At 34.6% G+C, this 16,376-nt stretch overlaps 1 protein-coding gene across 49 annotated transcripts in view; it reads right to left on the reverse strand.

The window, feature by feature from the left end:
* The window catches only part of RIMS2 (regulating synaptic membrane exocytosis 2), a 483,861-nt gene that overhangs the window by 337,944 nt on the left and 129,541 nt on the right, over nucleotides 1-16,376 (reverse strand). For 3 of the 49 annotated variants that reach the window (XM_027777661.2, XM_027777660.2, XM_055800480.1), the window contains exon 1: nucleotides 1,834-2,418. The exons of 43 other annotated variants lie outside the window; for them this stretch is intronic. In XM_027777661.2, coding sequence (XP_027633462.1) covers nucleotides 1,834-1,955 — 122 coding nt within the window. In that variant the 5' untranslated portion in view covers nucleotides 1,956-2,418. Of the gene's footprint in view, nucleotides 1-1,833; nucleotides 2,419-16,376 lie in introns of those variants that run through there. 3 more of the 49 variants (XM_055800478.1, XM_055800481.1, XM_055800482.1) reach the window with 3 other exon arrangements.

Genomic DNA, 16,376 nt, shown 5'->3' on the forward strand with positions numbered 1-16,376 from the left:
TGATTACTGCTGCATATTGTTAAAAAATTGCACAATGTTTTCTTGAGGCCAAAAGCATTGGTATCTAGAAAAACACGACATTGCTCCTTATACACATAGAACTATTCTAATCTCTAATAAGACAGACCATACTAGGTAGGAAGCTGGGTTTCCTAACAATCCTTGTTTGCCAGTCTTTTAGAAGAAATAAAATTCTAAATCTCAGGCACAGCAAATGCAATAAAATAATTCTTTGATGTCTTTTGATTTGAAACTGATACCATGTGCAGCTTTTGCCAGAGACTTACAAGCAAAATACATGCCTAAAAGCACCATGCACATGTATCTGTAAAAAAAAATAACAAAATGCATGCATGTTAATCTGCAAAAAGCATGCACTTTGACCTGCAAAACCAGATTCAGGACTTTGTAGCTGATTAGAACAGTTGCTAAGGGCTTTGTTGGTTGCTGCAGGCCTGAAACTATGCTCTCGGAAATATACACTGTTTTAGAATCACAGCTGATAATACATAAATTATTGCTCCATTTTGTAGAGCTTCAAAGATTTCACAGTACATCAAAGGGATGTGAGAAAAATCTCATTGACTACAGATTTCATATATATCTAAAAAAATCTGAATTCATTAAAGTGATTATGATTACTAAAGCTACCTCCATTATTTGCATGCCTAATTAGAAATTCATAACCAAGACATCAAAACTTGAAAACAGTAACATTAAATAAATAGTAAAATATTCATAAAGAAAACATCAGCAGTAGCAGAGAGAATCCTTGCAAGAATATTCTGGGAAATAAAATGGTAACAGTTTTCTGAAGTATTAAGTGCAAATATCACTGTATTTAAGCAATAATATCCCATTTGAAGGGGATTTCTCCCACGTATACAGAGAAGATTAAAATGCTGGATATAGTCTCTGCAATATTACTTCCACCCTTTTTCCAGAATGTTTCCATCAGTGCACTATCTTTTTAAAAAACTACAGGATTCTTCTTCTCCCTGAACTGTACTCATACTCATTTAGATATAATTCTTCATTATTTTTACTGTTGATATTGAATAGCAGTATGAAAAAGTTCTAAACGTCAGTATTATGGTATGTTTACTGAGTAATGCCACAAAAATGAATAATTTTTAATTCAGCTTACCCCAAAAAAAAACCTAAGAAACCAATTTAATAACCATCTCACACCAATAAACAACTTCTCCCTATCATTTCTAATTCCCACAAAACCATAGCTGTTCGTAAAAAGATAGACTACTGAGCTGACTGATCTGCTGTAAAACATCCACTGATTAGCTGTAATTTGGCCAGTTAAAAAGATTATTGAAAAGCATCACACACAGAATCTGTTTTCTAAAAATAAGAAACTGCTTTCTGCCTGTTTTGCACAAGGTATGCAGGACTACTAATTTACATCCTCCAACAAATTATACATGGTTAAGCAGACACATTTTTGAGCATTTAATCCTTTCACTCCCACATCCACACAGAAATCATTTTCTCAGCCAAATTTGTTTATGAATATTTAATATGCTTTAAGGATTACAGCTAATAATGCTAGCTTCTAATGGCAGCTAATGTATTTGAAAGATACATAACCATCTTAAATATTTTATTCTATCTTTGCTAGCTGTATTTCTGCAGACTGAGTTCTCCTCTAAATCCTTACATAAAACACAAAAGCACTAACAGAAGAGACTCACTGCTACCATAAAAATATTAATATCTAAGAGTGCAATTATAAAAGTACCCCACTGGAACACATGCAAATAAATTACTATCAGCATAAGCATAGAAATGGTAAGGCAAAAATGTTTCATTTCTACTCACCTAGTGTTGTTCAACGTTTGTCCAAAAAGATCATTTTGTAAAATATTTGGAGGGGATGAGAAAACCCCATGAAAATGAGATAAAACAGAATTGCAGACCTGGCGCAGTGTCTCAAATTGCATTTTCTTTCTCTTTCCTTCCCTTCTATTTTTCTTCACCACCTGTCTTAAAAGTCATCTATTTTGCACACACCATCAAATGCAAACATGCCAATCAAGTTCCATATTTCTCCTGATCTCTGTAAAAACTGTGCCTAAATGAGCAGGGGCTGATAGTTAATTGTACAGTCATTATTCTTCTAATACAGTCGTAGAAGATTTAGTACCCGTGCGGCTTTCTCCTGACTGTAGCAAGAATTCTAAACAGCAGTAAGCTTTTTGGGCATTCCCAGCTGAAGTGTGAAGCTGAGCTGCTTTCATGTACCCTACTCATATTTCTCTAAGCCTATTAAAAACACGCAGTGAATAGATGCTGTCGTCAGGAGTTTCTGCACATCTGGCTGCCAGCAATAAAATCTCAGAAGTAAAAAAAATGAGGACAAGGCATCCTCACACTGTTACTACTGTCTAATAAGAGGAGGATTTCTGCATCTTCCCCTCCTCCTTCTTCCCTCCCCTGTAAAAATGACTAATATCAGTGACCATGTACGTAGCTCTATTTTTTTTAATTTTTTTTCTTAATGTAAAGGTAGCTCTACAGGACAGAAAGAGCACTCTAAAAATATTCTTCATATAAAAAATAACATGTAGCACTGAGACTGTAACAATAGACCTTTTGTCTCATATCTGAAAAGCTATACCATACGTTACATGAGATAACAGGTTTTTTAGTGCAAACATTTAAATGTAATATCAATTCATGACTGAAGCAAACAGTATACATTCTATACATAACTACGCTGTTAGGTACTGAATACACAGCATCAAGACAATGATTTATCACACAAGCCTGAACAATCACTAAAAGGGATGGCTGCATTATGTATGTACTACATTTCAAAATAAGAAGTCCAGCATCTTTTAAAAGTTTATTGCACAGATTCAGTCATAATGGAACTGAGCAAAATCAATCACTTCTTTGGGTGCTCCATACCTATCTACTTCCAGGAAAACCCACTGTCCTAAGAAGCCTGCATCTCCAGTACACATGCAGTATAGAAAGCCAAAGAGCAAGAAGCAGAATCAGTCATCTAATGGAACACAGTGAGAGATTCTGCAGCATAATATGCATGATGGATACTATTAAATGCACAGAAAATAATTATCCATGACTACAAAACACATTTTTCCTCTTTTCTTTCAATGCTTGTGCCAGAGAGTGACATTACTTAACATTACAGAATATATTCTATCACTGTCAAATTGAAAAATAACAATTAAAAAGATTTTCCTTAAATACCTCATTTTCTATTTACAGCTTTTAACATCTTAGCACTAATTACAAAATCTCCAAATAAACCAACATAAAATGAGGGCCATTATTAAAGCTCTTCCACTGAAAGTGATTTTAATCCCAGAAGATACAGGAATAAGCAACCTTCCAGCTAATTAAAGTGTTGTATTCATGTGCTCAGAAGGGAGTACCCATCCAGGCTTCTTTGGCCAGAAGGATGGCAGCTACAACTCAGATTTTCAAACAAAAAAAGAAATAGTAAAAATTCATCTCCAGGTCCCTCTAAAAGAGATACAGAAGACGCATACCCCTGTTAAATATTAAAAAAAATAAATAAATTATTTTAAAAAGAGAAAATATCCTCTAATCCCAAAATGCATGTGAAAACCTACAAAATACTACACAAAATAGTTTCTAATATCTGTTTTTATACCTACTGTATACTGTGCATTATAGAAACATTTGTATTTGAGAAATGTATTACAATTTGTGGTAAAAAGTACTAGGCTATATGTATGGCAAAGCTGGTAACTGTTGAGATCCTGGAGTAGGGGCCAGTGAGTATTTATGGCTATCTTGCCATAATAATATGAAAACTTAATACTTGGTAATCACCTTGCCTACATTACAGAGAATTCATGTTTGTAATATAATAAAATTTGCCTTTACATTCATTCCATGAAAATGACAACATTTTCTTATCTGCTGCAAGACAGAATCATCTTGTTACAAATGATTCAAGTTACTGAAATAATTATTAGTCATATGCACCACTTAACAGTTCAGAGACAATGTTGACCATGGAGCTGATACAAGGCCAAAATTCTCCTGTAGTTGCAACCAAGGTCTGAACATTTGACATTCACCTTTCTATGTCTTCCTTTTCAGGTATTTAAAATGGAAGTTATGACATACATTCTTTATTTGTAAAACTGTTCTACTGACAAAATGGGATACATATTTAAAACTTTTTTTTTTTTTTTCATTTAATTCTGGGGTAAGGAAGAAGAGTACTCTGCAGGTATTCATGCAAATAAAACACTTAATATAGAAAAGATAAAAGGATACTTTTAAAGACAAATACTCCATAGTTGCTACTAGCAGAAAAATTCCACTATAATGACAGAGGCGTTGTGCAAATACACATTTTTTGGACATCTGGAATTTTCATCAAGATTGAACTTGCTGTTGATTAGAAATATGTGATTTTTATTTAAATTAAAAAAAAAAGCACAGAAAAATAAAGAGAATTGCTTTTCTTTCCTGACCTTTCTATTGTTCTCCAAGAGACCCTTTGGCCAATAAACAATACTTTTCCATATTTACTATGTGGCCTGTGTTATTGTATTGACCCTATAATGCAGACATATTACTAAGCCCTTTTGTTAGTTACTGCCACCTTTTTCAAAATATAATTGTTTGGGCAGAGAAGAATCAAAGAAACAAAGAAGCCTAGCAAGAAGAGGCTGGAAGGAGGACAAGCAGAGTCAGCTGTGCCCACTGAAGTACGCATCCTTTCAGAACCACGATGGAACTGACAATCAAAAGAAGTCAGTGGAACCACAAAAAAAAATTATTTCCTCTACATTAATATCGTTTCAGAACAAAACAGTACAGGTACTAGTTACCTTATGCCAATCCTGTTAGTGACCTTCAAATGTGTCAGTACTTTTTATATAAAAAAAAAATTCTTGTGGTGAAGGGCACAGTGATTTAGTGTCATTTTTAATATTTAGGAAATTATATCCTCAGCATTCCCAGATTAAAAGCCTCACTTAAGAATTCTGAAAAAGACCAGAGTTAATTATTTTGCCTATTTGATATTTAACTTCCTTACACTTGAGATCTCTATTCCTCTTCTTCAGGTCACTCACTCTACACCTCCAATATCCATCTTAGGAAGAAAAAGAGGTCCAATATGCACAGGCTGCTTTTCTAAAACACCCCTAACTGTACTTCAACATGCAGTAGGTAAGCCAAGCAGTACTCAAGCACTTGTGATTCTGACATTTCCTAACATTTGAGGGCCTGATTCAAATAATTTTGATAGTGATTTTTTTATACTTTTGTGTGTGTTTATATTTGCATATACATGTACATGCTTTTGTTAATTATGGCTTAACAATAATAACAAATTTAATTTCTACATCAGTTTTACAAAGGATTTCATAGACAAGAACACAAAGTGCTTTAAAGATATTGCACAGAATGGGAAAAACAAGTACCAGATAGTCTAAGCAACTACCTGACATGGCTGACAGCCTATTTCAAAATGAAAAGACAAGCTTGTGAAAGCACCATTGGATCCATTAAGCCAGGCTACACTGACATCCATACAGATACCTATTTCTCTAGCCAAGCTGAATCTTAATAAACACCCTCCAGCTACAAGTAGTGTGGAAGAAAAGTTATTCTAGAAAGCTCCCAAGTATGTGTTAATGTTTTTTGATTTATATAAAACATTTATATTTGAAATATAAGATTAAACCTCTTTGAATTTGATTCCAGAATTCAGAAAGCTCTTAAAGTAAACCTGTTGTATAAAGAAAGTTAACAATACGTACAAATATGTTATCTCAAACATTACTTATTGGCATTACTCCTGATTTTTGCCAACAGAAAAGTAATTTCACAGACATTTGTAGCTTAAACTAGGTAAAGTCATGCAACCTAATTAAAGTTATACATAACAGTTTATAAATTAAAGATTTTTCTGTGATAAAAGATACTGTCTAGTATAACTTTGGATTGAATTCCATTCTAATTTACTGGCTATTATGAGTATAGTTTGATGGAATCACAGAAGAAAATAGTAGAGATAAGTCACTTGGAGTTTGGGGATAAAAGTGAGATTTTTTAAATGTACAGAAAGTCAAGCCTCTATTTTTTTCATCTAGACACTAAATAAAATTGGGTAATTAATAGCACATAGATACCTGTAATGCAGTACCATTGTTCTCCAATACGCCCTTACCAAAGCATTTAGCTAAATATTTAGGATTAAAAAGATTTGACTGTTCAAGATTTCTCATTATGAAAACAAAAATATCTGAACAAATGCTAATGGGTAAGTTAACAACAATGGCCTTGCACACTGGATGGTGTTATATTATTACAGTTTATAAGATTACTCATTTTGGCTCAGATTAGCAAACTGATGTCCCAAGGTGGGACATAAATTTAAAGAACAAACAAACTAAATTCACGGGTGGACGTTTTACTGCTGCAAGTGAAATGCAACCATATTTTCTTTTGGGGTAAAGCACTCATTCATTTGTACTTCATCACATCAGTGTTCAAAGGTTCAGTTGCACAAGAGAAGTTTAGCAAGAACTAAGGCAAAATCTACAACTTCAAATTTAATCACATAAGAATAGGAGTCACAGAAGCCAGTATCCTAAATATCTATGATAGGAAACAGAGAGAGGGATGTAAATAAGGCCCCAACCCAAAAAGGATAAAAGTACCTAAATCCAGGCTGAAAGGAAGCATCAGTCTCTGCCCAAGAATTGCAATAATGAATCCTCTCCTTGAGCCAGCGCCTGAGCAGTCATTCAAAAAGCACCCTTCTTTTTATTATGGGAAGCCTGGCAGTTAGAACAGTGTCTGGGAACATGGAAAACTGAGTCCCAAGTTTCCTTCAGGCTTCCTCAAATATACCCACAAAGTCCTCATCAACACCCTCTTGATTATTCCAAAGGGAATTTGTCTTTGCTGTTGAGACTGTTCTCTCTCCCGAAAAATAATTAAATATTGAAAGAACTATTTAATTCACTGAGTTAAACATTCATTGAGAATGGAAAAGTGATACTGATTTTATTCCCAGGCAGGTCACAGATCTATGATGGAAGGAACTGAAATTCCAGCTAAGAGACCAAACGTTGTTACAGAAAATATGCACTAACAAAACACAGTAACATAAAAGAAAGTTAATTCATCCTCATGCTCAGCCATCAAATATTGTTTCTTCTTTCTTGCATTTTTACCTCAGTATCTTCCACATCTCCCTGTTTCCTTGCTTCCATTTTTGAGCCATTCTATCCATATTCATATAATTCTTTTGAATGTCCTTATTCATCTTTCTCCCATTTAGCCATTTAATAGTAATCTACACTCTCCTTTTAGCCTAAGCTACAGCTTTTAAACAAGAATATGAGACTTAGAAACCTGGACAGTCTGTTTATCCATTCTTCTGTCCATATTACCATCTATCACCATGTTTAATATGCTTGAGGAGACTGGTTAATTTCATAGGGTATAAATATTAAAATAGTTTAATTCCAGCATGCTGTGTGAAAATTACCATCGTCACAGGAGGAGAAGGACCCAAGTCAGTGGGCGCAGAGGAAGGCTGGCTAGAACTGAGCGGTTACCCATTGACTGGCAGTAGAAAGACAGTTAAGAGTATGGTCAGTAAATAACCACACCGTTGCCATCTTAACTTTGACAAAATTACCATAAGTGATAGGAAAAGGTTCTTAAGTTATTGTGATCCTCCAGCACATCACAGAAGAAACAGGACAGAAAAATGACACCATTATAGGCTGTATTGATTCTGGTGCTCATGGAACCACCTCTCTCTGTTGTATTTAACTCCTTCATTCCTCAGTTTCCATTGGACTTGCTGCTAATGGTATCCCGTGCATAAAGGACGCACCAAAGTTTGTCTCCTGTTCCACCAGCAGTAATACCAAGTAATGAAATAATAATAACTTATCCTTAGAACAAGCTTCACAAAAATCATTAATCATCACAAACCTTGTAAGTACATTATCCATTAAATACTTCAGGAAATGAAGCTTAATTGAGCTGGTTCAGGTTACAGATAAGAAAAATGTCAGTGCTCCAGATAAGAGGTGTGAACCCCAATTCATTCTCTTAATTGTCCTTAGGGTACTAGAACTTTGCTATTCAAAGTGTGTAGTGTGTTGAGCTACTGTTGCCTGTAGCAGCAACTGTTTAGTAGCCTAATTCCAGTGAAATCAGGGATAACACTGCATGCCAATAGACTTTGGATCAAGGCCCAAAAGCGCAGTTCAGCACTACTCCTCTAGCACGTTTCAAATATTGGAACTGCTCTAGTGCCAGTGGAAGCAGTCTGTGCACTGTTCCTCAGTCATGGACTCACCCAGCAAGTACCACAACACTCCAAATGGTTAAGAGGACACTGATTAATCTACTTACATTCAGGATAAAATACAAATATAAGCTGTCAGTTTACATTTTGCAGCTTTACAGGAATCTGGATATTCCCATCTCTGAAAATTCTCGGAACTAATGTCATCAACACAAATGGGGGAAAAAGGCAAGCAAATGTCTATTTCTTAATGAAAGACAAAATTAACCTTGACATATATAGATTCTCAAGAAAGTCAAGGAGTATAGACTACATCAGCCTAAAAGGGAAATTCCAGACCAGCTTTGGACTTTCTAAGCAGGAAAGTGCCAATTGTCCCTAATTAGGTGTGCTGAAGTTCTGTGACGAGACCAAACCTCACATTTCCATGTCACATCATGGTCTAAGTAAATGACAGAAATAATCATGATCCACTGCTCAATACAGCTTTACAACCTTCTAAAAGGCAGCAAGAAAGTTAAACCTGAGATTTTACCTGCATACTTACTAGTTTGGAAAGAATACTTTTTACAAATAAAATATTTGGAAGCTGAGATTTTATCTTATTTTGACCACTTATGGCTTAATTAAATTCTAAATCTATAAAAGGAAAGAATGAGGACTTGTGAAAGTTAAACGCTAGATGACTTCTTATAAATAGCTTCAGTGTTAAAAAAATCTACATTTTTTAAAACCCAGATAACACAATGATAGGTTTGATTTTGCTCCTCATGCAGACACTAGGAAATAAGCCATATGTTCATTTGGGAAATCCTGCTGTTTAGGCCTAGTATGGACACATACAAAAACTGGCACTGACCCTACAAATTGCACATTCCAGGATGAGTAAGATAGAGGAAAAAACCCAAAGAAATTGGACAAGAGAAAATATGAAAACTATCATTTAAAATCCTTTTGTTATTAGTGATGATAGACTATACCACAACAGTAATACTTCTTGAAATGAATCAGTAGATATTCCTCAGAATCAGGTATACCTCCCAGTACAATTATTTTTAAGCTATCTTTAACATAGACAACTTCAACTTATTGGTTAATTTCCTTAGCTGAGTATAGATAATGGCTTTTCAAACCTCTCTGCAGAATTCCCTTTAATATATTAGTTGAAAGGCAATATGGGAAATTTTATTTCAATATCAAAAGTCATAGAATTGTTGAAAATAATTACACAAAATCTTTTATTTTAATTTTTTCTCTTATCTCTGTTCTTCTCACCCTTCTGAATATTACACAAAATATACAACTTACATGGTGAATAAGTTGCATCATGTAACTTAAAAACATGAAATGGTATAGCACTGAGATTGAGGTTTTTTTCCCAGCAGAGGTGGAATAAAGCATTTTGGATTCTGCTATTTAGACAATAACATTATATGCTACATGACACATTCACAAAAACCTAAGTTTTAAGAACATTGTTGCCTACCTCTGGTTCACGACAAAGCTCCAGTGCCTAGTTTCTGCTTCACTTGCCAGATCTGGGCATTTCTAAATATTCCTTGCTTAGGGAATTCTATGCTTAAAAACTTTAAGATGTTACTGATTTTAGGTAAATTCAGAGGTTAAATTAAGATTGTCTGAATCAGTGTCTGAAATTATTAACAAAGACATCCAGATTCATTCCACTTAAATAAAGATGACTAAGGTGCGTAGTTTATAAGTCTATCCATCTTTTTCTTCCTGTATAATCAACAGTGAAAGATAATTCATGTGACCAAAAATTGCATGAGTGCCCAAAAATAGGTTTAATGAAATGTTCTTATGCTTGTCTAAGTACCTTATTTAGGAGGTATGAATATAACTCTGTGGTTGCATTTCTACTGCTGGATCTGAGAACACTTTCCAGTTTCTGCCTTGGCTGTGGTCTGACACCATGTCAAAAAAAAAAATCCAGGTGTGCACATTCTCTCCCTTTTTCCCACCCATGCATTTTCCAAGCATATACTCCAGGCATTTTATGGATCTGCATGTTTTCTAGCAAAATTCCTATTCATGGTAGATCTCCCATATTAAAAAAGAAGCCCTAAAATCTAGAGTTATGTGGGGTTTGACCCACTGCCCTTACCTAAGACATAATTTATCTAAAAAGCTGCTGGGGCAGAAATTTGACAAACAAGAACCAACCTATTTGTCTAATAAATGTAGAAATTACTTCAACCTGCAAGACCATGATTCTAGTTTGTACTAGAGTAATTCATACATACTGCTAATTTTGTTTCATGTCTGCAAGACTGGCAGGCTTCCTATGGGAGAAACACATCTGTTTTTCTCCACAAATAATGTCTGTAAATTCTGGGTCATAGAATGATCCTATAACTAATTCCCCACTTTCCACAGAGACAGTTTACTGAAATGGCTGTACATCCTAAGCTTTCAGTATATATACATTTGTGCATGTTCATAGAAGTGTTATGAAATATACAAATAGTATTTTTTTAAGTATTAAAGTAATACTATTAAGATGGATGAACTGCGCAATCAGAGTTAAAGGTCTAACTGAGATTTCATCCCCCTGACTAAAGGAATAGCTGCATTACCTGACAGGAACAGAAAGCTGTTACACTCTGGTTGAATAAGCAGAGTACGGATAATACACGTTGATACAGCAGGCTCAATATGCAGTAGATGCTGCACCTTGCGCAACGTGTGGTTTAGAAGAGTACATTTCAACCAATTTTACCTTCAGCTGACTCACAATCAATTGGCATTTCTTTGCACCTCATTACAGTACATGAATTCTGCTTTATGCCTCATTAGCAGTTCTGGATGGTTCACCAATGAGATGTGTCGGCTAGTCAAGAAGTGCTGGGTTAGAACAGAGATTTGATTGATTTTTGAAACAATGCATTGAAAATTTTATCTGCTACAAAAGAGATTTCATCACTTTCATAAAAAATTATAATTTGTCACCTTTCAAAAAAACAAAGGGTGATTTAAAATATTATTAACAAATTATTATGCATTATTAACAATGTAAAATACTAAAAACAGAAGCTGAAAATACATGCCCTAACAGTTCTCAGATAGCTGTCTTTCCTCTCCACCTCGGGATGATGTATTCAAGGTGAAAGTTGATTCCCTTGGTGCTCACAGGCAGTTCATACATATATCTCTTACTCCCCAAATTACACCAGTTTAAGAGAGGACATGATTAGCACAAAGCAGACAGCAAAAATTAAATCCTACAACAGTCCACTGACGATTACCAACAATGTAAATGCACCCAGCACAGTAATGATTTCAATATACACACTCAGGCAAAAAGATAATGTTCTTTTTGTGAGATACACAGTTATCATCCTCTTTGGATGAGATCCTTCACACAAACACTTCTTTGGGTGAACAGGTTGATCATAAAGCTCCTTATTATTAAAAAAAGTAACAATTACATTGATCTTAAAGTTCATGGTAGTTATACACTGCAGAAATTGGCTCTCATCCCCTGTAAAATTAAGCGTTTCATTAATTTTAGAAATTCCTTTTAGTCACCTGGAAAACATCTTAAGAGATTTATTGCAGTATCTCTGCTTTCAGATGACTGACTTGGACCTTAAAAGGCCTCCAAACTTATATTGGGTGTCAATGTGCCTAGGTGATCTGTGATGGAAACAAAGGCTAATATATGTGTAAACTGGAAGACAGATTGTTCTCCAAATGACAGTAAGATTAAGATTAGCCTTTTCATTTTGTGAAATAGGAGCTAAGAGAACACATCTATACACTGGATTGTTTATTAATTTCTGCTGTTCAGTACACCGGATAAAAGTTGGAGTCTTCCATATCTTGGGAATTAATTCAAAGAAACTAATTTATCTTCCTTTCATGTCATTATAAGATTAATAGTCTCCTGGGTTGCTCCTATCTTCAACTGATTGGAGTACCAGAAGAACATATTTCTGATGATCACACACCTCTGGAATTCATTTCCTTTGACAATGTCATGGAGCATGGGTTTTAGAAGCATTAAGGCAGTGTAAATATTTTACTTTGGAAGGACTTTATGTTAGTTGAGGAAAGGCAGTGCTGACATTATATTAAAAGCTTTGAAGAGGGTGTTAGGGTTAATTATATAATTGATTGTTATCAGAACAATAAGGCTTCATGACATTTGTTGATATACCACAGTTTGAATTTCCAAATAAATCTCATTTTCAGAGAGCAAGAAATGCTTCCAAAAGAGGTACCTGTATGCCACACAAAGCACAATATTTTAAACACTTGTCTTGAGGGAAATCTCCTGGTTTAATTGGCTTCACTGAGCATAACTCTGAAAATAACGGACAGCTTTTGTGAATACCCACAAATAGGACACAAGCATTGTTATAAATGCTCTTAATTAATTGAAGGTTAGAAGAAGTAAAGTAGGTAGGAATGAATGGTCCTGATCTACTCCAGTGCATTAGTCATTACCGCAATGTAGTCTATCATCATCCAAAACAAGTTTATTGAGGAGAAGTTGAGACAGTACTAGTACCAGCCCTAATACCCAAAGCTCCAGAGTTTGTTTTGAGTGAGTCTCATCTACAAAATATTCCTCCTTTTTTCATTATGTGACATGTCTTCCTCTTTTCCTTCTCACTCTGATTCTCAGGTTCTTTATTTGTCTTGTTTAGAGAAGAATCTATGCATCAAAAAAATATATCTGCCAAGTAGCAATTAAATTATTTTTGCTTTCAACTTTATTCAAAGATCTAATTTCTTTCTTCAGATGTTGATACATATTTTCCAAATGAAAATAAATTCTCCAGTCATTGCATTTACTTGAGCTACAAGACATGGGAAGCACACAAAATATATATTGGTTTTTTAAGAAATGCAAACCCAAGTTAAATTGAATTTCTTTCAAGAATTCCTTTTTGTTCCAATCCCTATTAATAAATGGTACAGGAAGATGAATCATCACATGTCCATTTTAGGAATTAAATGCAATTATCTCAGCATCATGAGAAGGCAAAATTGCTGAACTAACCATTGAGTTGTTGCTTTTTTTATATTCAAGAGATTAGATTGTTGAATTAATTTTGATTCCTCTTCAAGCTTAAATATTTTTCACAGTCCTATCTGAAGCATAAAGATACAACTAAGGCAGGTCAGTCCATTTTTGTCAGCCCAGCACCTCACGCCAGAGTCAAGAACATTTAATTAAAATTAATCTACCTCTGGGAATAAACCTTGGGTTTGTGCACTGATTTGGAACTTTGGAATGCAATGTCCCTCTGAAGCTTTCCAGTTTATTTGGAATCACAAAGAAAATCAGAAGCTTTCTGCTTTAATCTCATCTGCCTTGATGGCTATTTTTTTCCACTTTTTTTTAAGCTATCACCAAGGAAGTCTATTATTTAAAGTCCAGGATTTTCTCAAAGTCGTTACGGAATAAAACCTTTTGCAGCTAAAATGCTTTGCTTTCTATCAAAATATTACCGTAAAAACTGTTGTCCTTGCTGTTTTCTTTTTGCCAAAGAAAAGGTTTTCTGCAGCACAGTTCATGGTTTGTCCTATTATAAGCTGCATAATAAAAACTTAAGTTTGGCAGACAAACTACATCTAGGGACCCATTCAAGCATGTAATATCAGCTGACAAAACAGTGGACCAGAAATTGGGAAAACTGGTTTTGGAGCAACTTAGCCTCCTTCTATTCTATGAAGATGATATACTCACTAAGGTCCCTAATAGCATTTCCAGGAAGCACAGTGCTGCCTGGTGTCATTTTCTGAAACACCAGGGCATGATTACAGGGCACAGTGCTGCACAGCACAGCATATACACATATAAGTTGCATACACACAACCCACTGCCTATCATACATAGATATTACCTTGGGTTTTAAAACTCCACTTTAAGTTAAGAGTCACTGACTTCAGGTCACCTACATTTTCTACTTAACTTGAAATGACATTGTACTGCACTACTTTTCTGGAACAGGTAACTATTACTTTCAAATGTCTATGGCTGTCTTCCTTTTGGTTAGTAAAGAATGCAGTGAAGTCTGTTTTTACTGAAAGCCATAAAATTAAGATTTCTCAAAGCTTGGGAGAGAAGTATCCACTTACTTTACCACAAACCTGAAAAGACACTTATGAATCATTGCAGATTTGTTGGAAATTGAGGAAGAGAGGTGAGCTAGAGCTAGGGGAAAGAAAAAGGACTGGTTTAGAGAATATAAGAATGTCAATCATTAAGTGAAGGAATACTATGTGCATATCTTTCAAAACACTTCCAATATCTACCCAGAATTTGGTAAGAACTCATACCAGTGAGAAAGAGATGATACACAAAAGAAGATGGGCTAATAAAATAAATAAATAACTAGATAAAGACATTCTAGACTAGACAAAGGGACAAACAAGGATTTGGCTTGAAGAAAAGGCAGAAAGAACAATCAAGTTAAAGACAAAGTAGAAAACAAAATGGTATTGCTTAATAATATAATATTTATTTATAAAAATATGATCACCCTGGTCCTATCACATTAATTTCTTAGCTATACTTTTCCTCAGATCTGACTTAATAAAACAGATTGACATTTACTAAAATCATTAAACTTGCCATGTAAAAGATAAATGACAACTAAATTGCACTACAGAAGTGAATGCTTTATCATTTGAGACTTCTAGAAGCACAAAGAAAAAGCCAAAGGAAGAATTTGTACCAGTAACAGTTAGTCATTTTCTTTTTTTATTTTAATTCAGTCTATATAGCTATGGTAAAAAGTATGAAAATAAAAGGCCGTTCATTGAACTGCCTCCTGCAGATTCCAGAACCACTTTGCTGCCAGAAAATACAAGCTTGAGTTAGCAGAGTCCTTTATTAAATGTTAGCCATTTCCCTCAACTGCACTCCACAGATGTAACTTATTCACCTTTATACACTATTTTTTTAAATATGAAATTCAAACAAAATCTGTTATTTATAGTTCTGAAGAGAAATTAGCCTCCAAAGAACAGAGCACAGCTAAGGATTATGAACACACAGTGAGCTCTAACATTGATGTTTGTTCAAGGTCAACAAATCAGCACTTTAAGAAGACATGCTCAACCCAGAAGTATACTGGCCTATTAATTTAAAAAATTAAATTAAAAATGCTACTACCCTCATTTTTTTTCTACTATTGCTTTCTTTTAGGGTCAATTTAGCTAAAAGCAAAACTACATTTAATTCCATAAATGTTAGTTGCAGTTAATATTTAATAAAAAATGTACAATATTCTGATACAGCTGAGATCTGTGTTTACAGATTTAGATTATTAATGGTCTTTTAGCACAGTTAAAGACATAGCTGTGATATACAGAAGGATAACACTGCAATAGAAGGCCAAACTCTGCTTCAAAGATACCAAAGATCAGCACTGAGTATCAAGACTTCCCTGAGCTCATTCTGCATAAGTGCAAGAAAAGTCAAACACTAAGTGCTAGTTTTCAGTAAGTGGTATGCAACAAATATGCATAATTAAGAAAAAAAACAAGTAATCAGTAACAGTAAGCAAAATACAAACATCATCTTGCAATGCAATTATTTTTGAAAAGGCACTCTACAGTAAATTGTGAAAATGAAATTCCCTAAAACTAACATGAGATTTGTTCGCTTCAGCAAATGATTGCAGCTGAGTTCAGATTGTCACTTAAAGCTGGAATTCAATCTCTTTCTTATGTGTTTAATTAAAACACTCTTTAGTGTTTGAAAAGAAACACAGCCAGTTTAGCCTGTTTATTAAGGTGGTTTAGTTCTGCTACAGTTAGGAAAGTTTCCTCTTCTCTTTCTCTCTTCCCCAAACACATTAGCTTTCTCCCAAAAAAGATCCCAAATTGTATCTACCATTGGGTCAGAGGCCCAATGCTACTCAGTACAGTTCCTACAGCTAGACAAAGGCTGGCTTTAAAACAAAAAGTATTCCATTTAATAAAACATCATCATAAAAAAAAAAATGAAGAACACCTAGCTCGTTGATTGTTCTGCTACTTTAGGGAAAATAAAAGGGGAGGGAGGGAGGGAGGAAGGGAAGCAATGCACATCTCA

The sequence above is a fragment of the Falco peregrinus genome, chromosome 3 (genome assembly GCF_023634155.1).
Source record: "Falco peregrinus isolate bFalPer1 chromosome 3, bFalPer1.pri, whole genome shotgun sequence".
Lineage (NCBI taxonomy): Eukaryota > Metazoa > Chordata > Aves > Falconiformes > Falconidae > Falco > Falco peregrinus.